Raw genomic sequence first — 26,091 nt, forward strand, 5'->3', positions numbered from 1 at the left:
ACTCAAGACTTCCTTCTCAATTATTCACTGCAGGATAGCGCGATCAGCAAGTCATGCATCGCGGAAGTGTGGTTTCGAGCTCTTCGGATGCGCCGGTCAATTACAACCCCGACTTCGATTCGTCAGTGCGGATCATTGCGCAGAAACAGAATCTTACACATGCCATCGAGGAGACGGAAGCAGTTGCCAGGAGCCTAGCATGGTTCACTTCTGAACAATCCCTAGCTCTATGGGATGCAGCTGAGTATTTGCTTCATCATGAAGCATCCGAGGATGCCAGGAGAGGCGGAGCCAAACTGTTAGAGGCTATTGCCTGTCGTCAAGATTTGGCTCCCCCTGCACGACGCCTGATATTCGATGCCATCGTCTCTCCCAGCGAGAGTGACGTGATCGCCGCCCGAGTCCAGTCGCTTATAGCACTTTCGGACCACGGTCGGAAGCTAGATTTCACAACCTCCTCCGTCCTGCCGATCGTCTCGTCTTGGATTGTTCCGCTCTACACGAACATTGCAGCAAATCGCGCAAAAATGAAGAAGGGAAAGTCGCTCAAACCTAACGAGCTTGTCCAGGATGAAGCGACGTTTGGTGACCTCTTTCAATTCGCTGTAGATCTCGTTACTCTTCAGCGCAGGTCTCCCACGACCGAGGAAATTGAAATCCTTCTTTCCGAGACGTTCGCAATCTGCAGGAAGACCAGTGTTGCTAATGATATCAAGAACTCACTGGCTATCTTCGACGCCGTCATCTCATATGCGTCTGTACCGGACGCAAGTTTCCTCCCGCTTTTGGAAGTTCTCTGCAGCATTCATGTCTCAGTCAGGCCCTTGTCAGGCCCGACCTCGAGGGCTGTTCGTAGCCTAGCGAAATCGACAAAACAGGGGGATATGATAGACACTCTTCATCAATTCTTGAGAGAGTCATGCACAGAAGACCACCCGCGAAACTTGGTTGTTCACCGCGGAGCGCTATACGCCTTTTCAGATCTTGTGCGGGCATACGGTCAAGCTGGTCTACCAGAAATCTCTTTTGATCGGCTCGTCGATTCTCTCTCGGTAATTGCAAAGAAAGATGACGGTCGAGTCGATGCCGATATCTTGGATCTTTGCTTGACCATACTGGAGAGCGACTACAACCGTGTTTCCCTTGCGTTTGACTGGACGGCTTTTGTTGATCTTCTCTTACTTTGCTCCCGAAGATTACATGTTGAGCATGAAGACTCAGTGGCTTCACCGACGAGTCCATCTCATTCTCATGTCAAGTCCGCACACGACGATATCAAATCCCACATTCTCGCTAACGTGATACGCATTACTTCGATGCTTGAGTCTCTGTGGGGGCAACTCAGCAAGGAGCAGAAGCAGCAAGCAATCCGATTCTTGGCCAGAAATCATGAAAACATAGACTCTTCTCAGTCGGAACTCATCATTAACATGATGAGAGAAGATACGCTGTGCCGGCCTTCACAAGGTAGCAGTTGGATACAGCATTGTCGTGAAACCATCGAGCGTTTCATTCAGCCGCGAACACAACCCTCCGACATCCGTATACTGGCCCTTGACACCTTGAAAGAGGCGCTCACCGGAAACGAGCGGCTACTTTTTACTGAGGCGAGCGGTTTGTTAGACCTTCTAATTGCCGACCTAGCCAGCGAGCATGACTTGCTTTTACTGGAATCACTCGTATCGTTTGTCGCCGAAGTCGCAGTGTATGCGGATGATGATATGAGCTTCCAGCGTCTAGTAGATGCAATCGCTACACCCATGAGAAGTGATCCAGGGAGAGATGAATCATCAGACGTTTCGACAACTCATGCCCCCCGCCGAACATCAACGAGTCCTTTGGAACTGAGTCTTGGCAATGTCTGCGCAGTCGGACTTGTAAGAATGATGATTCGTGCCTTGAGCATGTCTGCAGCAAAATCTGTCATTCTGTTCGAGGCTTTGCTGCGAATCGCACAATCTTCAGATCGACCTGCGGATGCTCGTTTGACTGTACTTAAATTGCTGTTTCGACTTCGATGTGATTCAGCTGGCGCAATCGCAGTGGTCTCAACCTCGGAGCACGACTTCCTCATGAATGTTTTGGGCCGTAATGTCGAAGTGGTTTCCCTCCTGCATCAAGGTAGTGAGGTCCCCTCTAAAGAGCTCTCTATGCAGGAAAACTTCATCGTTTCAACCGGCGGCAAGTCCTTCGGTAAAGAGAACCCTGCAACTCAACTTTCCAAGTCAGGGCCTCGAGGCTCTATCTCGGCCCGTCCAGCAAAATTGACTCCTCCGGTGTGGACTTCTTCTCAGGTCCAAGTTCTTCCAGAACAGCCGTCAGAAGAGTCAAGTCAATTTGTTTTTGCATATTCACAAAGTGGCGACTCGTCATCAGCCGAGCCTCCGCTTGGCCAAGGTGTTCTCAAGGTCAACATGTGGGTCGAATGCATAATCTCAATTCTTCAGCGAGAGACGGACTGGAATGTCTACAGCTACGTGCTCACTCATCTCGGCCCCCAGCTTAGCAACAGAGAATACTTCAGCAGCTCAATCCCTCAGATTAAGCTTCTGCGCAGCATTCTTTGTGACCAGGTGAAGAATGAAAGCTTTCATGAGCCACCTATGCCCACTGGTTTGAAGAAGAGTGATGTTGCTGCCTGTATATTTGATACACTTTGTATGCTGGTCAGCTACCATGAGCACTTTGCTAAAAGCGAAGAGGATGACCTAGTACGAGCTTTCATGCTCGGAATCGTCGGGTCGTGGGGTGCGACATCACGTGGCTGCATCCAGGCGCTTTCCCTCTGCTGCCACGAAATTCCGTTGTCAGTGACGAAGTCTTTGAACATCATTCTGGACAAGATGTCGAAGATCATTACCATGTCAAACATTGCCGTTCACATCCTGGAGTTTCTAGCACTACTTGCGCGCCTACCGGATGTTTATGTGAATCTTCGCGAAGAGGAGATCCGTACTGTGTTTGGCATATGCATACGCTTTTTGCAAACCTCAAGAGAGCAGGAACAGCGATATAAAGCATCAGAATCACCGGGTACACGAAATGCGCAGCAGGCACCTCAGAAAGCCGGGGGACTTGCCAGAGACTCTACCTCGATCGCAGGAGAGGCAGCGGAGGGTTCATCGCATGATGCTATGTCCAAATACATCATGACCCTGACATATCACGTCATGGTGTTTTGGTACCTGTCTCTGAAACTTCAAGATCGCGCAAAACATGTCAATTGGATCACGAGTAGGCTGATCTTCCACGATGAACACGGCAAGGAGGTGGTCGAGGAACAGAGTCAGGTCTTCATTGATCTCATGCAGCGCGTGGCTTTCTCTGACTTGGGAGAGACCGTCCCATATGAGACTTTCCCACCAACCCCAGAAGATGGGCCTGTGTCCAAGAGGTCATGGGTTGTCGGCATGAGTATTGTCACTGTTGAGACAGCCGGCATCTCCGGTCTGACGCAGCTTGCAAAGCGACAGGCCTCGGGCACGACGTATTCTATGTACCAGCAACGGACTGCGCCTGTTCTACCCCATCAAGCCACGACTCTCGACTCTCAAATGCGCCACGACCCCTCACGATTAGCCATCTTACCTAGTCACATCATGCTTCAACTAGCTGCCACTGCGTTCCCAACACCGACTGTGATGCAGCCCATTCCTGTACCCGAAGACGATATTACAAGGCGAGCCATTGCCAATTTTGATCGCACTGACATTGTCGATGGTCACCGAATTGGAATCGTTTACCTGGACCGTGGACAGAGCAGGGAGGCCGAAATTCTTGCGAATACAGCTGGCTCGGCAGACTACGAGCATTTCTTATCTGGTCTTGGCACCAAAGTTTCTCTCAGAAATGCTCAGTTCAACACACAAGGACTCTATGCCGACACTGACGGCGAAGCCACTTACGCCTGGCGTGATCGTGTGACAGAAATAGTCTATCATGTTGCTACGATGATGCCAACGGACTTTGACCGTGACCCTCACTGCATCAATAAAAAGCGCAACATCGGCAACAATTTTGTCACCATCGTTTTTAATCGATCCAACCTACCATTCAATTTTGACACCATCCCATCAGAGTTTAACTCCATCAATATCGTGATCACTCCCTGCAGCAAGATTGCATACGACGAGTCTGGAGCCCTTATTGGAGAATCAGATCCCGAGAAGCTTTTCTACACCGTCAAGGTGATGAGTAAGCCCGGATACCCCGATGTATCACCCGCAGCGACTCCTAAAGTCATATCGGGTAAGAACCTTGCACCTTTCGTGCGGATTCTGGCCCTGAATGCATCCGTCTTTTCTCTGGTCTGGAACAACAAAGGTGGCGAGCACGCGTCCTCATGGCGTACACGTCTACGAGAGATAAAAAAGGTTCGCGAGCGGGCCCTGGCGGCGCAGGCTCAGAATGCTGAAACCGCCGAAGGTGCCTATCCTGGTCAACGTCGGAACACAAAGCCGAATATCTTCTCCGAGGATCTTTCGAACCGTCCTGCGCAAGTGCAGACTGACTTTGCTTCAGAATGGAACGCAGCCTCCGGCACGAACATTCTTCAAAATCTCGACTTTTCTCGTTGGAGCCGTTGATGAGGAAGGTTACTTTCGAGAACCTTTTCGCTCAAGGGGACCCCGGCCATTGTGGCTCACTTTTGCGACTGTTTGTCAAGGTTGGTATTGTAGGCCATCGTGCCAACTTCAACCTCCCAGCATGGTGTCCTCAATTGAAATCACAGATACTCACACCGCCCTGTACTGTACATTACTACATCTTTTTGTCATTGCGTACGACTCGGGACATTGGTCGATACCCCTTTGGCGTCAAAAATTCAGGCTCTCGTTCGCACCTCCTTTCTCCTTTTTGTCAAATTAGGTTCTCATTCAATCAAACATGTTTGTTGGAACCTGAATGTGATTTTGATATCCAGACGCGCAATTGCAGCCATTTGGTGGACGGTGCTCGACAATCGGTAGAGAAACTACGTCTGTTGTTTACACGTTAGCAACGCAAAATCAAATCGCCCAAGACGGAATTTACATGGTTGGATCTCAGTGCGCTAGATACAGTTCATGGAAAGATCACTCAAATCCGGACTTCCATCACCGGAGATTCATTTCTTGTGAAGGATGGTAATTTTAGATGCATTGCAGAACAAGATCAATAATTGCGAAGAAGGAATCGCGCTCTAAGTTTGCGTTCCTCAGCCCCAGCCCGACAACAAGAAGGCGCTTCTCAGAAGGTGACTTCACCGCAATAGCTGTGGCGATCTGTCGTGCAAGCAGTTGGCCTAACGTGTCTTGTCCAGCACCGTAGCCCCCAGAATTGATGTTGCCGTCAGGCTACTATGCGGTAGGAGGTTGTCCTCTGTACTTTCAGAGAAAACATGCATGCCTTCAGTCACCGGATTCGTATTTTCAAGAGGAACATGAAGCTTGTGACAGTCAGACATGGCCGATATGCGGGTTAATCTCGGAATAACTGTACGTACCCAATGAGATAGCCGGCCTTCTTGAGACACAGTGAGCATGATCTTGTCGCTGAAACTGACGACCATGACGTCGGTCTTCACACCCTCCACATGACCAGCTACCTGTTTTGTGGCAGCCGGAAAGGGAAGATTGAGATGCTCTCCCCAGGGTCCACGAGTAGAGGCCATTCTTCTAGAATGTCAGAATCAAGTCAATCAATATCATATTCATGGTATTGATGCTCGCTTCGAGAGCTGGAAGGCGGTGGGAAACAACCCCCAAGACTTTGTCCGGCAGAAACGCACCGCCTATGGGCTTCGTCGACTTTTTTTCTGGTGATCGAAAATAACAAGAGTGACAATATTCGACTGTGAAATCAGTTATTTGAAAAGGTCCCCTTCAATCAAAATGCCTAAATTTGTACCAAGGCAGCGAAAGCAAAAACACCGACGCCAGGACACGAGCGCGCCAGTCGACACCAATGTTGCGGAGCTAGCGCCGGTCTCCAAAGACGAAAAAGAGGCGCGCAGACAAAAGCTGCGGGATGAACTTCGAGAACAGAACACAAATGTCTCTTCAAAGAAGCAAAAGAGATTGGAGAAGTACATTGTGCGTTTGAATTGTCGATTTTTTTGCTGGGAGTGAGCACTGACCCCCACAGGAAACAAAACTCAAAAAAGAAGAGAACGTCGAGCTTCTGAAGAAGCTAGCGCAAGCCAATGTCGACACATCGGGGCTACAAACTTCGAGAGATCTAGGGAAGCGGAAAAGGCAGCCTGGCATACAAGACTCGGTCAGGATACATGCGCCGAAGGAAAGTCGGGCTGCAGGCGACTCCGATGACTCCGACATCGATTTACAGTCAACTCCGGGAGCAAAGCCTCAAATACCCACCAGACCTGTCGGAAGCGGATTGAAGCGCCCTCTTGAGCTTGGAGCAGACGGATTTCCGGTCATCAAAAAGCGGAAGCGCACAAAGAAGCGAAAGATTTCAGTGGCGCCTGCCACTGAGCCATCGTGGGAAGGTTTTGAGTCAGGCGAAGAAACGCCAAGTGGAGATGAGCAAGATGATGTCTCTGAGAAGTCTGATATTGAAGATTCATCAGAAGGAGACCTCGCAGATGCACACTTGACAGCTTTCTCTGATACTTCAGAGGAGGATGGGGAAGACGACAACAACAACGACGACGATGATGAGGAGGAGGAACAGGAGGACTCGGAGGGTGACGATGACGATGAAGGAAGTGAAGACTCGACGACCGACGAGAACGATCACCGTATTAAGCCACGCGAGTCAGCATTCAAATCATGGGCTATACAACAAATCAACGAAGCTGTGGGCTTCAACCCTGCTGAGGGACCCCTTGTTCACGAACATGTGCAACAAGCCTTCGCACCACCGAGGAAAGAACCTCAAAACACTGTGGAGATTGAAGAGCCTCTTCCGCGTGAACTCGAAGTAACAACTGGAAACCCGTTCCGAAAGGCATTTAGTGTCCACGTTGACCGTTCTGAGGAAATCCAGTCGTCTCGTCTCGGCCTCCCAGTTGTCGGCGAAGAACAGAAAATCATGGAAGCAATTTACAACAACGCTGTGGTCGTCATTTGGGGTGCTACTGGTAGCGGTAAGACAACCCAGCTGCCTCAGTTTCTTTTCGAAGCTGGCTTTGGCAATCCGGATAGTCCAAATCCGGGCATGATTGGTGTTACGCAGCCTCGCCGAGTTGCTGCTGTGAGTATGGCGAACCGCGTCTCCCAAGAATTGGGCCAGTTCTCCGATCAGGTGTCCTACCAGATTCGATTCGAAACTACGGTATCGAAGAAGACCGCGATCAAGTTCATGACAGACGGTATTTTACTTCGTGAAATCGCAGATGATTTCGCTCTGCGCAAGTACTCCGTGTTGATCATTGATGAAGCGCACGAAAGAAGCGTCAACACGGACATTCTCATCGGAATGGTCAGTCGCATTGTTGACCTTCGCAAGTCCATGAGCGAGGAGGATCCGTCTGTGAAGCCTCTCAAAGTCGTGATCATGTCTGCTACGCTTCGGATTTCGGATTTCACCGAGAACCCGAGCTTGTTCCGAGATGGCCCGCCGCCTTTGGTGCAGGCGGAAGGTCGCCAGTATCCAGTGACCGTTCACTTTGCGCGTCGGACTCAAAGGGACTATGTGGAGGAAGCTTTCCGCAAGGTCTCCCGGGGCCATCGAAAACTTCCCGCAGGAGGGATGCTCGTCTTCTTGACTGGTCAAAACGAGATTCGGCTTCTGTCGAAAAAGCTCAAGCAGGCCTTTAAATCTACGGAACGTCTTGAGACGGCGCAGGCTAAGGTGCAACTAAATGCAAATGAAGCACCTTTAGAAGCCGAAGACTTGGAGCTCGGCGGCATGGACATGGATCATGCAGGGGATGACGAGGATGATCTGGAAATCACCGGTCTTGACGAGCCAGAGGATGATGAAGGGTTTGATCTTGGGGAAGAAGCTATGGACTCTTCGACAAAGGTCCACGTCTTGCCGTTGTATTCGCAGCTGCCGACTAAGGAACAAATGAAGGTGTTCGAAGCGCCTCCAGATAACTCACGCCTCATCATTCTCGCCACTAATGTGGCGGAGACATCACTTACCATTCCTGGCATCAAATATGTTTTCGATTGCGGTCGATCAAAGGAGAAACAATATGATCTGTCGACTGGTGTGCAAAATTTCCGAATCGGCTGGATAAGCAAGGCCAGCGCGAACCAGCGCGCTGGTCGAGCTGGTCGAACGGGCCCCGGCCACTGTTACCGACTCTACTCTTCTGCGGTCTACGAGGCCGACTTTGCCGATTATACCGACCCTGAGATTCTGCGTACCCCAATTGAGGGTGTCGTTCTCCAGATGAAGAGCATGGGCCTTCACAATGTGATCAATTTCCCCTTTCCGACTCCTCCCAGTCGCCAAGGTATCGCCAAGGCAGAAAAGCTGTTGAAAAACCTTGGTGCCCTTTCCAGCAGTGGTCAAGTTACTCAGATCGGTCGCCGTCTGTCCACATATCCGCTTTCGCCACGCTTCGGCAAGATGCTCTACATTGGACACCAACATGGCTGCATGCCATACGTAATCGCTCTTGTCGCGGGTCTCGCTGTAGGCGACTTGTTTGTCTCAGAAAATCAATTACCCGGCAACGAGATGCAAATGCAACAGTTGAAGGATAAGAAGAAAGGTCCAGGTTTGGACTCGGACACGAGTGACACTGAAGATGAGAAGATCTACACAAACGCAGATCGTATTGAAGACACTGAGCGTGAGCAGCGCTCAAAGGACTTCGCTCGTGTTCACCGTCTGTTAAGCAAACATGACGACACAAGTGACGCTTTGAAGTATCTCTCCGCCATCTGTGCCTACGCCTATGCTCCCGATGGAGAGGCATTTTGTGAGCAGATGTTCCTCCGCGCGAAGGCATTCAAAGAAGCATCGCAGCTGCGGCACCAACTCTCAGACATCGTCCGGTCAAATAATCCAGGGCTCCTTGGCACATACTCGGCGAAGCTGCCCGAGCCGTCGCCTAAGCAGCTCAAGGCAATTAAACAAATCGTCACAGCTGGCTTCATTGATCACGTGGCCATTCGCGCTGACTTGGCCCCCGTGCCTCCTGAGATACCTCGCGCACCTCGTCGCGCTATCGATGTGCCATACCTCACTCTTTTCCGATCGCGTGAGCGACATGCAGACGACATTGCCGAGCGAGCCGTATTCGTTCACCCAACTTCGGTTCTGGCCAAACTCACACCGAAGGAAATGCCACCATACATCATATATTCGCACCTGCAGCAATCTGCTGCGGCGCCTCTCTCGGGACAGACGCCCAAGATTCGAATGTTCCCTCTAGTGGCACCAAGCGGCGCGCAGCTAGCGGCGATTGCCCACGATACACCGCTCATTGAGTATGGCAAACCCGTGGGAAAGACCGAGCTATTGGGGGGGATCCCTCAGCGCCGGTCATGCTGGGTTGTGCCGTCACTTGTAGGTGACTCTGGAAGCACCGGATGGCCGCTGCCGGCGAAGAAAGTGGTACAGCGGAAGGACCCCAGGGAAGGTTGGGTTATCGAGAAGTTTGTAGCATGATGACTCTTAATGTTTTCTGCATTAGAACATGATTCCTCTTCAAAGGAAAAGCGAAACACCCTATCACATGATTATGTCTTTATGTGTACAATTTCGTTGAAAAGCTTACCAGGATCCGAAATCCTTTCGCAATTCTCAGGTATAGTCAACATTGTCGGCGATTTTGCACTTCTCCGTTTGTCTCTGCTTTTGCCATCTCGAGGCAACAAGTGATTTTGCAGACGTTCAAAGGTTCCGGAAGGTGGCTGCTGTAAGACTGTAGTGTGTTGGAACTTCGCACTTATAACGAGGGTTGAGTATCATGTCTGGAAGAGCATCCATACATACAACGGAGAACATGTTTGAAGTGGCCACGAGGTCATAAATTAAATAGCAGACCCGGTATGAACGCCACTTGAACCAGGCCATGCATGCTGAATTCTGCTTTCAGTTATGTACAGGTGTAAAGTCAAGCGAAGATCAAGTGCTCACGAATTCATAATCAGTAAAAGATCCAGTCTGCCCCAGAAAAACGCCGCGAAAAACTGAAGAGGTAGAGATGACCTACAGCCATATCGAGGCTTAAAAAAGGCCTCTAATCCCGGCGTCTCTCAAAACGTTTACTCGTAATCTCCCCCGTCTCCCTATCCTCCCGCAACCCCAAAGCCTTCCGTAACCGCTCACTCTCCTCAATCTTGGCTTCAGCAAGCTCGTGCACCTGATACGTCTTGAATTGTCTCCGATCTAGTGGCGCGACCTTCTTGCCGCGCGCGGCGCCACCAGCGGCATTTTCTGCGTCATCTTCCTCCAATTCCTTCAGCAAACGTTGTCGTAGAGCATCGCATCGCTCGTCAATCTCCTCCTCGCTCAGGATACGCTCGGTCACTCCGCTTCCGGACTCTTCTTCTTCCCCGCCGTCTTTGGTGTCTTCGCTTCGCGGCTGAGATTGTTTCTTGGCCTTGGCCTTGGATTTGGACTCGGCTTGCGCCTCTTCGAGACGTTCGTTGGCTTCTTCGAGGCGCTCACGCTCTTCCATCACGGTGACTTCGATTGCGCGGCGACGGTCGTGCCCGAGGATCTGCTTATCGGGGAGTCGCTGCTTAAAGGCACGATCTGGAGGGCCGTTGGCGCCGGAAACAGGTGGGTATGGTGCGCCTACACCGGTTGCACGAGGTTTGAGAAAGGCGCCATTGCGTTGCACGTAGCCTGATGTGCCGCTACCGCGTGGTGTAGACAGACCGACATTTGAAGACATTCTGGCGAGCAGATTCGCAAATTTGAGTAGGAGATTGTGGCGCGAAGTTGTCGCGAACTGGGCGGTTCCCTTGATGTAGTGCAATCAGAGAGTCGGGACAAATTCTGAATCACCAAGATTCGAACAGCTGCAGTTGGCGAGAATCGCCAGGGGAACCAGATATTCTGATTGAGTAGCGGTTAGTCGGGTCACTGGACACTCAGACAAGTATATTGAATTTCATGAGAGCGTGATAATAAATGCCAAATGGAATCGATTGCTTTCGGGTGGGTCCTGCTATCTTATCTCTCAGGTCACGTGAGGTTCTGTGGCGGCGGAACGGAGCTACATGTAAAGAAAGAACCTGCGGGTGGTCGAGCTGATTTGGCGGATGGAAGTAGATCGGGTCTGCTACTATCCTGGATGCATGGGTTGCAACTCCGCAAGCGAGAATCATAGCCATGGTATTCACCATCTAGGCAATGCAACATCAGCCTGGCCGAGTTTCAGTGGAATTACAGAAAAGATGCGGTTGGCTGGGAAATTGGTGGTGGTATTGGTAAGAGAATAGCTAGGATAGCAATACATCCAGCCATAAGAGATAGCTCATAAGAATATACACCTGGTAAGCAAGGTCCATCCATCCTGTAGCAATATGCATGTCGTTCTTGGGGCAAATAAATCCAGACAAGAAAGGAATCCAGAAACAGACAACAAAGAAGAAAGAAACCCCAAGAAGACAAGAAAGAACCGGGCCATGCGAGGATAATGGGGATAATAATGACAACAATCAGAAGAACGTAAGGATTAGCAGTGGGTTGATGCGGTATCTTCGATGTCGTTCCGTTGAAGAGCAAGCCCCTGTTCTCAAGTCATATGCCAAAGATCGTGAAAAGAGACAGAGAAGAAGATAGCCACGAGGACATGCGTGTGTGGGGATTCGAAATGGCATGTTCAAATCCAATCTGAGCCAGGTCCGTAAATTTTTGAGCGACCTTTGTATCCCCAAAGCGGAAAGTACACGAAGACGCCGATTCCTGATGTTCCGATAGCCGCGCCGTAAAAGATGAAGAATTGACAATGATGATGATGTGAAGTAAGTCGTGAGCGGACACCGTCATCAAGGCAAGTAAAAATAAATAGACAGGTCGAATCACGTCACAAAGAGAATAAAGGTCGATCCGTGTCCAGTAAAGAGGCTGGTAAAAGATAAGAGTAACAATGAAGCAAGGTAGCCGTAAGGCTGGCGCGACTTGTCTTGGATGGGAGAACAAGTGGCGAGAGTAGGCAACAAGTCACGCCAGACCCGCTAAAAGGGTGTCACAACTCCGGTAATGAATGCACCATAATGCATATGGATAGAGATATGGAGGCTGATCGGCAGTTTGCGTGGTAGGATAAAGATAGAGGGGTAAAGGTTGGAGTCACAGAGGACTTAATGGCCAGTGACACGAATTGGGACGCCAGCATCCGGGCTGGAGTCTAGGCTGGACTCCAAGCTGGATTCCGAACTGGAGATTGACTTCACAGTGCCGTGACACAGTCCCTTGGCCTTGAAAGAGGACTCCAAAGCCAAAGAGGCGCGGTGCTCAATCAAGGGAGGGGTAATTGGACTGCTGACCTCATAAGTAGGGCTGGACGAGTGGTGAATACCAGCCATGCTTCGCTTCAAAAACAGAGGCGATGGTTTCTGAGAGCTGGGTGGCGTGGTTGAAGAGCGCGTCATCAAGCTGGTAGATGGAGAGCTAGGGTCGTAGATAAGCTTCTCAATGGCCACGATCTGCTTGCCATAACTGAACTTCTTCAACTGACTGAGCAAAGGCTTGATCTTGTCGACAAGAGCCTCACGTCTGGCGCCCTTGAGCTGACCGAGAACCTTTTGAATGACGTAGTTACCGTATTGATCACGCATAAGACCCAACAGTGGACCTTCACCGCGCTCGTTAGTCGAAGTCAGGTTAGCGATGATCCAGCGACGCTGGGACTCGTCACCAAACTCAATGCTCTTCTCAACCACATTGCTGGCAAACTTGTGCTTAGAGAATTCCAGCAAATGGGACATAACGACTGCGATCATCTTGTCTCGATCCTTAGGGTCTCCATTCTCGATAACATGCTGGATGACGTAGTTACCGAATTGGTCAGGGATCAAAAGTGCGGTGGACGAATGCAGTTCAGTGAGGATAGACTCGCGATCATACTCGGAACAGTGCTCCAACATGCGTTGAATCACGCGGCATCCGTAGGGGTGTGCGGCATGGCGGTTGACCTGACCACGGAACGCGTCGATGATGAATTGCACATATTGCGACGGCACGCGCTCAATAGCCTTTTGAATGACATGGTTGCCATTCTGGTCACGGACGCACTTCAAGACGTGATTCTCCAGCTCTTTGACAATAGCGGCTTGCTGGTCGACTAAGACATGCTCCAGTGCCTTCTGTACCACACGGCAGCCGTACATTTGAGTTGACAAAGCGAGGACATGACCACGCATGTGATTGGCCAGAACTTTCTTCTGGCTCTGGTTGCCATGCTCAAACAGCTTTTGAACGACATAGTTGCCAAAGACATCGGTCATGAGCTGCAAGGAGTTTTCCTGGATCTCACGGAAGATCTGATCCTTTTCGTCACTGTTAGCGGTCTCCAGCTTTTGCTGGATGAAGCGAGACCCATGCTGGTCACCACTGAACTCCACGACATGGCCGTAAATGTCCTTGAGTTCGTAACGCTTGCTGTTTTTACTGTTCGCTCGGAAATCTTCGAGCAATGGGCTGCGGATACTCTGGGAGGGGTCAAAGTCGCGAAGGTTGCGGGAACCTTGAGCGGTGGAGTTCATTCGAGCAATGTGGCCAACAGGGTAGAAGTTTTGCAGATTGTGCAAATGCGCGGCCTGATAATTGTGGTAATCGTATGTCGGGGAGAGGTGCATACGAGGAGTGGGGAGACTGTGGCCTGTTGCTTGATCCGAGTAAGCCGAGAGTCTGCGCTCATAGGAGAGTCTCTCGTTGATTCGCTGCTGTGCGGCGATGTGCAAAGTTGGGCTGTCAGTATCAAGGTACATGGGGCTACCAGAGATGTGACTGTAGGTACTTGGGGAAATTGTTGTGAGATCGCGCGCTTGGGCACGGCCATGGTATGCAACTTGCAAGTCTCTGGCAGCTTGCGCACTGAGCGCGACAAGAGACTGATAGCGCACCTCATCGGGGTTCTGACCCGTAACCCGTGGCACAGACCCGTCCAACGATGTTTGCGACGCAGTCGTGGGTCTCTGGGCCCCACCATGGGTTTGATAACCGCTGTCGTCAATCTGATACTGGTTGGAACGTGCACCCATCTGCACCACGCTGCCGCCATACCGTACGTCGGAGCTCTGTTTATCAGAGTTGTAGGACATGCGACTTTCATTCGAGGGACGTTGCTGCACATATGACGTCGTATTCTGGGGCATTTGCGTGAATGGAGATCGACTGTTCAGGGGAGATGTACGATCCGGTACGCCCAAGCCCAGATGTCCCTTGGGCACGTTGTGAGTGCGGGTTGCATCCAAGCCACTGCCGTAGGGCGAGTTGGCAGGGAATGACGCTACCAAAGGGCTGCTTCCCTGCGCATTAGAAGTGACTTGTTGGCAACGTCCATCGCCGTTGCGAATGCCGCCGAAAGCATTGAAAGTGAGAGCCTCTCCAGAAGGGGAGACACCTTCGGATCCCGAGTGAAGGTAGGGTCGTTGACTGGCAGGGCCAGTAGCCTGACTCATGCCGGCGGTACGTGGCAAAGCGAAGTAGGATTGATCAGAGTGATCGTTGAGCATGCCCGCACTCAGGTCGCTTGTGCGTCGAAGGGCAGGGCTTGTCGCCATCTGAGTGGTTTGAGCCTGGCCCATGCGCAGGCTGGAGGTGTTGCCGTTGTTCCACGGAAAGTGGGGACGTCCAGCCCAGACTTCAGATTCCGACAGCAGCGAACCGGAGCCGGACTTGGCCTCATATCGAGGCTGGGGGTTGTTGTTTTCTATGGCCATCAGTATTGGTTGCCTGAACAATTCAAGTTGATGGATGCGGGGTTGGTTCATGACATACGTTGTCCATGTCCGTCTGTGCGGTGGTTATCACTCCAGATAGCGTTCAGTCGGTTGTTACTATCACCCAGGCCATTGACCTGGGGACCACGAGCCTGACCATTGCTCATGTTGGAGGCGTTCATGTTGCCTCGATTCGATCGAACCTGAGATGGTTGGTTAAAGCCAGCCTCGACCATCGACCCCCTCATTTGGGATTTTACTTACGTTGTTCACGCCACCGGTCTTGGTACCCATCGCCGAAGCCATGTGTTAACCACCCGCGGACGTGTGGGAAGGTTGCAGTATGTGTCTTCGAGGACAAGGATCAGATTGTCACTGTGGCTGTCCAATCGATGACCAAAGAGTGGAAGGGGATTGTGATGTCTGTTGATGCTTGATGCTAGACACTGGAGAACAGTGCGAGTCGACAGACTTGACACAGGGTCAGTTCATCAATTTCATCAATCTTGGTTCGATACCAAGCCAAAGTACGACGGTCTACTGAGTCGGAGCAGGGAAGCGGGGGACGGCTCTGCGAGATGGAGGAGATGGCACTTACAGAAATGGTTTGGTACAGAAGACCAAGTCAGAGAGGGGATGTGAAAGACGCGGAGCCGATGATCTCGAAGAGCTCGACTGGAACAGATGAGCGAGTCTTGGAAAAGTGAGCGGATACGAAACGAACTGGGAAAGGAAAGTTGGTTTTGAGGAGAGAAAAAGAAGAAGGAAAGAAAGAAAAAGTTGAGGAGCGTGGGTTTGATAAATTCTTTTCCCTAGGGCAAGGCGTTTGAACCACAACGGCGCAAAAGCGTCACGGCGTGGAGGCCAATGAGGACGCAACAGCTTCACCACGAGAAGGCCAATGAAGACGCAAGGCCGTATAAGTTTGACGGGGCAATTGTCCCTTTCGTTTGCCAATGCAGTCAGGCCGCCGCTCGAGGCTGCCTGGAATTATCACGACCAGACCGCAGAAAGACGTCGCAACGTTTTACTCTACTCCGTGCATGCTCCAGGAATCTCTCAGCTTGTCGATCTTCCCAGCACACTTATTGCAGAGAGCTTCCCCAAGAATGGACGGGCAACTAGGAGGAGGTCGAGGTGGACCCGGAGGAGGCCTAGGACTTTAAAGGGAGCGATGCGCAAGGGATGACGGATGGATATCGTATAGAGGGATAATTAGGAGGGGATGATGGGATTCGAGATGGGCGGAAAGGGAGCACTCGCGGCCGACGAAGGGTTAACTAGAAGATAGTCGGGCAGAGGAATGCGGTGCGAATAGCCAAAGAAGGTCGGATGGAGAGTTCTACCTAGTGGATCGATGATTGGGAATGTATGTGAGCGACCAAGCACCGAGCATAAGAAGAGTTTCGCTGTCACACAGAGCGGCAGCACGACGGTCCAGCTTACAGCTATCGTCTCCCTTTCGCAATTGATATCGCGGCCAAGGGCCAAAGGGACCCAGGCGGATCGGAGAGGTATTAGCGTTAGGTGATGATGAGCAGGAGACGATACGATGGTTTGAACGGGAGGAATTGAAGCGCTCCAGCGTCACTCGTATAGAATCAAAGCAGACGACAAGGACGAACGCGCGAAAAGCCTTTTTTAAAACGGGGAAAAGGGAAAACAGAAGGCCCAGATGGAAAAATGATAGATAAGACAAATGGGCAGAAAATGATGCTTGGGTGGAGGAGCAGATCAGCCGCTTGTTGTAATGGAGGCTGTACAGTAGCGGTTCGGTATATGTATTTAATCGAGTCCTTTCGTCCAGTCTGGAGCGAGGACTCGAGTCCGACTTGCTTAAGCGGAGTGGACTCGAGGCCGATCGATACCAAGGCGGTATGGTATGATATGGCCAATCCCTCCAGCGGGCCGCCTTGGCTCGGTGTGGATGAAATAATGTCGATGAAAGTTTAGTCAGGGCCTGGCCCGAAACGGAGGCGGTGCACTAAGCTTCGGTACGGTATTGTTATTACAGTCCATGTCATCGTCATCTGTTCTTAAACTTCGTTCCCAGTATCCAATGCGACCATGTGTACTCAAATGGTGTTGTTGACTTGTTATTGACCTGTTACTCGTACGCTGAACCCTTCCAGGGTAGCAAGAGCGAAGAGCTCAGATACAGAAAGTCAATACTGATCACAACCGCGGCACATCAAGAGCCTCTCTTCTTCTTCTTTGTTCTCTGTTTGCTTCGTGGTCTCGAACTTCCGCCGCGACCGATCAAGCTCTCCCGGCCCTGGTGATCTTTTAATGACAAGCTGGGAAGCTTTCTGCGTTGCCTGGATTTCGCGAGACCCATTCACATGCCTAGAACACATCAGACTTGCTGTTGTTGAAGTTCTTTGGGAACCTGGCGGAACATTCTTTTTGATGCAACGAATTGAAATCAGATGCTACCTTCTACGTCGGTTGACCAGGGCTGACCGCTAGTCTGACCATGGCTATGAACATACATAGAGAGCTGGCTATTCAGTTTTCCCTCCATGGGCGACCGTATAAAGTGCCAGAGATGCGCCAGTAGGTGAAAACATGAAGTCACCCATCCCAAACTTGCTCAATCTTTCTTTCCGGTCAAGTATTCCTGGCAGTCCACGTTGCTCGCGTCCTGGCATGATCGGAGGTGAGTTCCACGGACCAGGCGAAAGAGAGACCGAGCCAGGTGGGTGCGTCGTGCGGGTCATGGCTACCGACTTAGGACAGGGGATAAAGAAGCGCTTGCTTACTGGATACAATATGTGAGACTGCCGAGCTCATCGCACGCGCTCGAGCAGATAGCAAGGACGATGTTCTCGGTATCGTCGAGATCAATTGCGACCGTATTGCAAGAACACCTCGTCAGCTCTGAGCTATTCTCAACCTTGCCCTCCAGGAGAGCGCTGAACATGATGATCATTGTATAGCGAGCCCCCAATTCAGCGAGACCTACTTCAAACATACCTGACGGGTGGTTGCTCGATATTGGTTCGGGCTGATGCCCGTACTTGTGTATAAACGCACTTAGTCTGGCCAAAGGAACAGGAGATACAGTATGTATCCGATAATCCGACAGCCCTAAAACTGGGGACCGATCGGGGCCCACTCAGCGCGCTAACTCGGACCCTTGGTTCATCAGAGGTGATAACATGGACCCGAAAGCGGCCCATCTGACTGTGCAGTAATAGCTAACTTGCTAGTCAGAACTTACGGCTTGTCGACCCGGCTTCCCAAGCTTCGGTCTGTAGAAACCGTGAACTTGAGTGAATTTCTACTCGAATGGCATGATCTCGAATAGGAGGCGGTCACTTTTCGTTTAACTAGTGGCGAAAATACGGCACTCCTCTATTACTGGATGATATACACACAGGAAATATACACAACCCTAAGTCCAAACACGGGCGGTGACCGACAGGAAGCAATACTCTAAAGAGGTCATGGGAGCAGACTTACTCTAGAAGGGGGCAAAAGTAGGTATGGAAACTCTCTTTCCACTTTCCCAAGACTTGCAATTCATCGAGGACCTCATTGAGCGACTACTTGATTTGGGCGCGGACGGGACTTGACCCTTCCATGAGGGTACCTAGTAGCCCAGAATCAACGCGTCTCTATATAACATCTGCTTCACTCACAGATGGTGGAATCGAGGTGTATCACTTGGGCTCTCAGAAATTTCTTAGACAAATTGTATTGCATGTTGATTGCAGGATTTGCAAGATGGACCACGCCCAGCTCAATGAAGACTAAGCGCGCTGGCTGTGATTTTCATCCGAACTGGGCGGGCAGTATTGATTCGATGATATGGTCCGGCTTGCAACACCAATGGCGTGTCGCCTTCCAAAGGAATCAGCAAACAACTCGGCCGATACCGAACACAGCGAGCAACTATGAGGTCATCTTCATAGCCAAGCTAGCCAGCAACACAACTATAGGAAGGACACCGCTGGAAAATTGAAAGGAGCAACAGCACATAGGTACAATAGTCAAGGGCGACCTTAATGTGATGATACCCCATGAGTCTTAGGTTATCAAGGTGATTGATTACTCAGGTCATTATGATTGTCTGAGAGTGTTTGACGAGTGGTTCCCAGGTCCGAGATAACCCCTTGCATTGCCGTGGGTCGGGCAAATGCCCTGATGTTTTGATTATACCCAATCTACTTCCTATGGAGACCTAATTTAGAGGACCGGGCACACTTCAAGTTGGTTCTGATGTCGCAAGTTGGCAGGGCGAATCTCCGCAAATCGGTTCTTATATGGTCAGGATATTTGATCCACAGCGGCTGATCGTCAGTGAGAACAACAGTCTGTCAAAATGTACTGGTGTATCAATGTGAAGTCAATCTACATAAAAGGTGTCGGCGATTGTCGATGGGGAGTCTCACAACACGGGCGTTATTATGGCTCGGATTACAATACACTCAGGGCAGCTAATGCTACCAGACTTCCACTTGGCAACCAAGCAATCGAGATCTCTACGTAACTAGGGCCTTCGAATACTTGAAAATATGAACTCGAGCTCTCATCAACAACGGGTCTGTCCAAGACCTATTGGGCTATATGGATCATGTATCTCGGAGGTATATGTGCCAAATACTGTCCACGCGCCATCGCACAGGATGCTGCGACGGAGAGGTGCTCCCTGGAGGGTACCTTATAGGTACCAGTTGGCCTCACCTGCTAGACTCAGAGTGCGTGTTAGAACTGTATATTCATATTAGAAGGAGGAGAAGACACTCTACTTCCAGTCGATGTCTCCAGTAACAACGAATTTGCCGCAGTCATAGTCCTACTTCACTGATCTATCACTAGACACCTAGTTCTGACATCACCATGTGTGAAGACCGATCCGTGCGTCAACATCGAAAAGTCGTATTCTAGAAAGGAGCGAAGAAGCCAGACGTAGGTAGCACTTCTATAGTAAGAAGCTAAAGACTATAGGTCGTAAAGTCTTTTTTTTTCCGTCGTAATCTCTTTCAGTACGGTGTATTTATCGATGCGAAGCTCTTCAACTTCCTATCCGGCGTCTCTACAGACTCCACCGAGCAGGCTACGGTCGTTTTTGTTTGATCATTCTTGAACTTGGAAAAGTACTCGTCCAACTAGAGTCATATCGAGAGCTTCTCTTCGTGCAGCAGGCAACGCCATACTCAAGCAAGAGCGATGCCTAGGATTTGTGACGTGAGAACACGAGAGGGGCCGAACAGGACTAGCCTATGGGGCCTAGGAGCAGAAAGATCGGACGACTGAACTATGAGATACTAGAAGCTCGTGTACTTTGTGTACTTTGTAGTCGGTGAGTCCACACAAAAATTCTGTAGTAATATTTCTATCACACTTGACCACCATACCTCTGACGGAGCTCTCTCAGATATTTTCCGAGGCCCAACGCAGCCTTTTCGTGGATGATGCAAGCAAACTTTGAACAGCACTTGGCTGGTCCTCGGGCCTGGTGAGCTGAGCAAGCAGGGCGATTACTTCCTCAAATGAGGGATGGACCACTGAAGCGTTTTCCACATGATTGAATGATTGAATTTAAAGCTAAACTTTGGGATTTTTCGTTGCATTTCCCATCTCTGTCGATTCTTGGTCACGCAAACACTTCCACTCTGCGACAATGATTTCTCGGGATCGCGGATAGAAGATTAGCTCCCGGGTCCTGTTTCCGAGTATCATGGCGATCCTCCATCAACCAAGGGTTGATTCGTGTAGATCTGGCTAGATAATTATGTTGAACATTTCTATGCTCTTCGACATGATATTCCAGGAGACATTAATATCGGGTCTGTGGCAAGATCCTTTTCCAACGCAGCTCGGATCTTGAGAACCAGATGACAGGTCTATTTTGCGGCGTCCGCGGTCGGTAGTGATTCTGGCGGCATGAAACTATCCGTGGTAGCTGATGGCTCATCGGTTGGCGCCATGGAGTTTTCTCCCCATTAGGTGCAAAAGTAGTATTGTCGGCCACATCATTCGACACGACGTGTCCAGGAACTGACCTGATTCCAAGCTAGTCTACGTGGGCTTTGCCGGCTGGGGTGGCAGTCTGGGTGCCTTCGTCATCATTGATTCACCGCATATTGACTTGGAAAGTTCGTCGGTCAACTCAAAATCCACTTCTTCACGTGCAGTCTGCTTTCTACGTCTTGGCATGGCTGCCCTTTTGAATTTCCGTCGGAGTCGAGGCAATCGACAGCGCGACGATGAGAATTCTCAGACTACAGTGCGTGATTGAAAATGATTCACTAGATAAGACTCTGGCTTGGTTGTATCTAGCATTTGATTCCGCCGGTTCCTAGACAGACTACTAGCTAAGGTCCATAGATCTTTTGACCTCCATGTAGCAATCCCACCCTCAATCTCGAGCTTTTTCAGCAATCCCCACTATAGACTGGTGCTACCTGATGAACCCATCAGTAACGTTTAGACAGGATTCGAGAACAGGGGGCGATGGAAGATATCCAGTTCGCGCGTCCTCCCTGATCAGATGACTTGATAGGGCACAAATGTCACACAAGCTCGAGGTCTGGCCCTGCAATAATCAAGTCCTACAACTTGCCCACTTGGGGACCGTACCGCTCTATCTATCATTAATGCTTTGCGTGTACCGGGCAAAACAGTTGAGGTGGCACATCCATCTCCCCGATTGGATTGTTCGAGTTTGAATGCTGTAGCGAAGTGCCAGACGGATTGGCAAGATGACTGGCCCATGCTGTTTCACATGGATTATTCAGAGCAATGTCTACGGCGTAAGCGCCTGGAAAAGGGTGGAGAGCACTGTGTACTGTGTACCTACTACCTAGATAGTACGTAGTACTATGTGATATGTATCTCGCAAGTGACATGGTCGATGTTTTCTTCCGAACAGATTAGACAGAATTCACCGACTAGGCTCAGACGGTAGCCATACCAAGGTTGCGAATCTCCAGGATTGGGCTGCTATGAGGTCGGAAGTGGCCGGGCAGGTGGAAGAGTTTGATCTTATTCAGTCTGAGCCTCTGTATGCACCATTACATATCTACCAGCCTACTCTACATGTATTAGACGTGGCGCAACCTTCATTTGACCATCTCTTTTCGTGAGCACATACACGTGCGTGACAGACTCCTGCACGTGGATCATATACGCATCAGTGCGCCGGTTGGTTCTTGACCTGACCTGAGGTCCAAGTATAAGCGGCCATGCTCACCTCTTGCTACAAACACGGCCTTTGACGCTCAATGAGAACAACTGCTCTCTTATCCTGGCTTTTGTCTATGCTCCTACCAGACAGTTACCGTGGTCTCAGATTAGCGATCTTAGTAAGTACAATCATGAGACCCGATATATGCGCTTGACTTTACCGAGGAGATGCCACAACAGTCCCTTGCCGACCGTACACAAGATCGGTAAGGAGAGCAGATCTGCGACTAACCATCCTCATACTGGTGAAGTAGTCAGTTCCTCTGCTAGATTTGTCCTGCGTTGACCGGGAAGTGTGCGGTGGTCCCGTCGACCCGATCAGCTGTTGACTTGGGATTGCATCATCGACCGTGAGCACCTAGTGAGCGGCAACGCACAGCCTATGAGGCCCCACAGGGGCCGGTTTGAGAAGTTTCTGCAACGGATTCTGGAAACAAATGGAGAAGGCGTACTGTGATGACGATCCTTTACCGATTTCATGAAGAATCTCCATCTTGTGCCTTGAAACCCAGCACACGAGCAGCATGACATATGTCCAGTCGTACACTGTCCAGCTGTACAAACTACACAGTCAATGGCGGACACACGGAATTTGTCGCTAAGATGGTACCTAGCAACAGGCCCACTCATGACTGCATAAACTGCATATAATCTGTATTCTGTACTCTGTAGCCTGTGCTGCTGCAGAGACGCTCTCCTGATGCCTCCTTCCTTTTGCCCGGGCACACTACTTCATGGTGGCTCTATGTGGCACCACAAGTTAGCACACAGCGTCCTCGATGGATATAATCAACTAGTTTGCTAAAGCTAGGTGTATATATCGAGAGCCGCGTTCATGACTTCCAGATTCCAGGCCGCAGTCTTGGGAGACACACGGAGTGTTGGTTTGATGATGTCCATTGTCCATCGCCCTGCCCCGAAATGAACCTGCGCTAGCGCAGGTTCATTTTCAGGGGAAGCAGTTGGGCGGTGGAGATGTGGATCATAACAAACCAGCATAGTTGGAGTGGACCGCAGCCGGCTATGCTTGAGGAATCAGAACGCGTTCTGGTGAGCGCTCAACTCCACTCGCCAGGGACCGTCGAGTGCCTATTGGGTTGATGAAGTTTGGATTTGAGCCCCAGCAGAAGCCCAGGCGCTCCCATTGAATTGCCCGTTGGTAGCTTAGCGAGTCCACTGGTGAGCTAGTCTCGATGGAGAGGGAGCGCAGCCAAAAATAAAAAGAAAGGAAAGTCTAAGAAGGAAATAGCGGCGGATATCACGAGCGTTATGGGAGGTGGACGACGGCCGAGCCTCTCTCGATGCAGTTTAGCCCCATGTCACGCACGTCTAGGCGCTGTTGTTGTCCGAGTGGTCGCGCTTCAGTGGGCGCGTTGACTGGATCACTGGACACTCCTTGGCTGGGCAGAGACTATTACAGCACCTGAGCACCCAACTAGTACGAAGATAGCAAGAGTCTGATAGTAGTAACTTCGCAGCAGTGCCCCAGTGTCCACCAGGACACCCACTCCGACCACAGTCACGACTCACCACACTACCACAGTAGGCTTGGACCCGAGTCTGCAGGGCCCAGAGCCAAAGCGGCCTGGCTTGAGCTGTGAGCCTGGTCCCTCTGCCCTCCTCTGCTCTCCTCTGGTCTGCTCTGGTCACTGGTTCACTGCTCCCCCTCTCCCTTTCCCCTGGCTATTCCCTTCATTCTCCCACCCCCCCCCCCCCCCCGAACCTTTCTCCCTCTTTACCCTCCACTTCGCCCTTCACCCTTCACCCTTCATCCTCAATCATCCTCTGGAGCTTGCGTTGCTGTCCCTTCCCTCCATTCTTTTCAAATCCCCCCTCCAAGCAGGCGACAGCTTCACTCTTTCAGCTGAGCGCCGTGCTGTCCACTCTTTCCCACTAAACGGTCAACTCCCAATCCGGCGTTGCCCTCTGGTCCAATTCGGCCTATCCTCTCATTCCTCTGTTCTTCACGACCAACCCACTTTCGTCCAGTCACCTGCACGTTGCATTCATTCCAAACGGAGCATAGCCAGTTCCACACACGTCCTCTTCGCCACGATATCTGTCGCTTGCTCCTAAAATTCCTCGACGTTGATCAACGGGACCTTTCCATTCTGCAAAGCCCGGGTCGACAGCCAGACAGCATCTTTCCACCTGCCCATCGGTCCACCAAGGGATCGACTCACCAACACCAAACCGACAACCACCATACGACACCCACCCACAGGATGGTGTCTTTCCACGAGATTGTTCGCCGCAGTGCGGGCAACACCGACACCAATTCCAACAGCAACAACACCGACAGCGGCCTCTCCAACGCCATGGTCGACCTCATGATCTCCCTCCTGGTCCTCGTCCTCCTCGCCCTTGCCCTGGTGGGCGGTCTGCTCGTCATCCGCCGCAAGCGTCAATCGATGAACAGGGCCTCGGGTCTCCCTGTGCACAATGGCCAAGTCGCCGGCAATCCACGCCGCCTGACCATCACCGCCCACAAGCACGATTCCATCTTCGTCTACGATGAGAAGCGATCTCTCATGCAGAACTCAGATAGCCCTCCCCCCAGCCCGGTCCCCGAGATTCGTATCACCTTCCCCGAGGAGGAGGATGAAGCGGGTCGACGCAAGTCGGGTCGTGTCGTCGTCGTTCGCATCAGCGAAGCCGGCAGCGTAGGGCTGGAGCCATGCCCCGAGGAGCTGCCCCCATACCAAACCACCGACTCGGGGCGCTTTCAGTCCCTCGACATTGAGCGCATGGGAGGTCTGAAGGAAAAAGGAGAGATGAAGAGCTACTCGTAGAGTGGTGTCGCCCCCTCCGCGCCCGGCGACGTGACCTACCTGAGCCTCGCGCGTCGCCTTCACCTTTCCATTTGCTTCTCCTCGACCATGACGGCTCAAAAGCATGACCAGCGACTCGGCGACATCATCTTCTTCCCCCCTCGTTTTTCCCCATTAGCCGTTTTCTACCTCCCTTCCCTTTTTACATATCTTCTTTCTCCCCTCTCGAAATAGCCCGCCGGGCTTGCACATATACCGCACGCAACTCTTGTGATTCCCTCCCATCGTCAGCATCTGCCCTTTCATGTCGCCCGGATCTGGCTCCTAGTTCCGTATGAGGCAATTCGTCCCCTTTTTGCCTTTTGAGAACTCCTCAGGGTCCAAATCCTCTCTGTACAGCGAGGGCATGCGACCTCCTCTAACTTTGTGGAATGGAATTCACAGCATTTCCTGCACGCGGTCTTTCATGTTACTACCACTCGAGCCCTGCTACGTACCTAGGGTTTAAGTGTGACGCGCGACAGCTTTTCTCTTCTCTGTGTCTTCATCTTGTTCCTGTCTATTTCATACTTTCTATTCCACCTCTTATAGGGGACAGTCTCTCTTTGGCCACGGCCCCATTTCACCTATTTTAAAGACTGCCCCTTTTTCTGTTCAACCATTCCTCCCTCTTTTCCTACCGTTTTGTTTTTCTGTCTGGTAGTTGTATCATGTATCTATGTACCCTCATCCGGGCTTTCGGCAAATTTACAGTCGAGATCATTCGGCCATCGTGCTCCAGTCATTCTATGGATACCATGCGCTCCCATCGTACCGGTCTGTCTCGTAATAAGAGCTTCTTCGCCTTCTCAAGGTACACTCCTTAGAAGACTCTGGAATTTGAAGTCTGCTCTCCCGATTTTAGATCCTTGTCATTGTCCATCTCTCGGTTGTCCCTGTCGATGGTCTGAAACTCTCAAGCAAAGAGCTCCAATTTCCTTGTGCCGAGCTTCCATCTTCAACCGCCCCACATCCCAGCTGCGCCAATCAAAGACCCCTGGTTGGAGCTCTCCTCAACCCGCCGCTTCCGCAACGTCAGTAAATTTGGTTACTACGTCTGCGACGACGTGGGAAAAAAATCCATGCGTTTGCCCATTCCTTCCTCTCTTTTCACATCTTGAACGCTGCACGGATTTGCGCACATGGAAGCTTGAGCTTCTTGCAAAATATCTTCGACCGAGGCAGTCGGGTCTCTTACTGAGCGCAACCACAAGACAGGGGCCATTCCGCTCGATAAGCCCGTACAGTGCGGAGCCTCGAGAGTCTCCTTTTTACGTCTCTCC

At 51.0% G+C, this 26,091-nt stretch overlaps 8 protein-coding genes across 8 annotated transcripts; 3 read left to right on the plus strand and 5 right to left on the minus strand.

Moving 5' to 3' along the window:
- Positions 1-53: 53 nt before the first annotated feature.
- Positions 54-4,586, plus strand: N7539_004925 (putative GTPase activating protein (Tsc2); the record flags this gene model as incomplete). The annotated part of the gene is made up of 1 exon (XM_056934527.1): positions 54-4,586. One exon carries the CDS (start codon positions 54-56, stop codon positions 4,584-4,586), a length of 4,533 nt encoding a protein of 1,510 aa, XP_056789721.1.
- A 546-nt stretch (positions 4,587-5,132) lies between these two features.
- On the minus strand, positions 5,133-5,653 carry N7539_004926 (uncharacterized protein; the record flags this gene model as incomplete). The annotated part of the gene is made up of 2 exons (XM_056934528.1): positions 5,133-5,336; positions 5,486-5,653. The coding sequence occupies 2 exons, from the start codon at positions 5,651-5,653 to the stop codon at positions 5,133-5,135; spliced, it is 372 nt and encodes a 123-aa protein (XP_056789722.1).
- Positions 5,654-5,873: 220 nt separating this feature from the next.
- Positions 5,874-9,573, plus strand: N7539_004927 (ATP-dependent RNA helicase ECM16; the record flags this gene model as incomplete). The annotated part of the gene is made up of 2 exons (XM_056934529.1): positions 5,874-6,074; positions 6,127-9,573. 2 exons carry the CDS (start codon positions 5,874-5,876, stop codon positions 9,571-9,573), a joined length of 3,648 nt encoding a protein of 1,215 aa, XP_056789723.1.
- Positions 9,574-10,147: 574 nt separating this feature from the next.
- Positions 10,148-10,807, minus strand: cwc21 (U2-type spliceosomal complex subunit CWC21; the record flags this gene model as incomplete). Its single annotated transcript, XM_056934530.1, has 1 exon — positions 10,148-10,807. The coding sequence occupies one exon, from the start codon at positions 10,805-10,807 to the stop codon at positions 10,148-10,150; it is 660 nt and encodes a 219-aa protein (XP_056789724.1).
- A 1,414-nt stretch (positions 10,808-12,221) lies between these two features.
- Positions 12,222-15,110, minus strand: N7539_004929 (mRNA-binding protein PUF3; the record flags this gene model as incomplete). The annotated part of the gene is made up of 3 exons (XM_056934531.1): positions 12,222-14,794; positions 14,863-15,007; positions 15,069-15,110. 3 exons carry the CDS (start codon positions 15,108-15,110, stop codon positions 12,222-12,224), a joined length of 2,760 nt encoding a protein of 919 aa, XP_056789725.1.
- A 4,682-nt stretch (positions 15,111-19,792) lies between these two features.
- On the minus strand, positions 19,793-20,165 carry N7539_004930 (uncharacterized protein; the record flags this gene model as incomplete). Its single annotated transcript, XM_056934532.1, has 2 exons — positions 19,793-19,918; positions 20,079-20,165. 2 exons carry the CDS (start codon positions 20,163-20,165, stop codon positions 19,793-19,795), a joined length of 213 nt encoding a protein of 70 aa, XP_056789726.1.
- Positions 20,166-20,183: 18 nt separating this feature from the next.
- Positions 20,184-20,492, minus strand: N7539_004931 (uncharacterized protein; the record flags this gene model as incomplete). Its single annotated transcript, XM_056934533.1, has 2 exons — positions 20,184-20,297; positions 20,364-20,492. The coding sequence occupies 2 exons, from the start codon at positions 20,490-20,492 to the stop codon at positions 20,184-20,186; spliced, it is 243 nt and encodes an 80-aa protein (XP_056789727.1).
- A 3,731-nt stretch (positions 20,493-24,223) lies between these two features.
- N7539_004932 (uncharacterized protein) lies at positions 24,224-24,790 on the plus strand (the record flags this gene model as incomplete). Its single annotated transcript, XM_056934534.1, has 1 exon — positions 24,224-24,790. The coding sequence occupies one exon, from the start codon at positions 24,224-24,226 to the stop codon at positions 24,788-24,790; it is 567 nt and encodes a 188-aa protein (XP_056789728.1).
- Between the last annotated feature and the right edge of the window lie 1,301 nt (positions 24,791-26,091).

The sequence above is a fragment of the Penicillium diatomitis genome, assembly GCF_028827545.1.
Source record: "Penicillium diatomitis strain IBT 30728 chromosome Unknown utg000005l_segment0_segment0, whole genome shotgun sequence".
In the NCBI taxonomy this organism is placed as follows: Eukaryota; Fungi; Ascomycota; class Eurotiomycetes; order Eurotiales; family Aspergillaceae; genus Penicillium; species Penicillium diatomitis.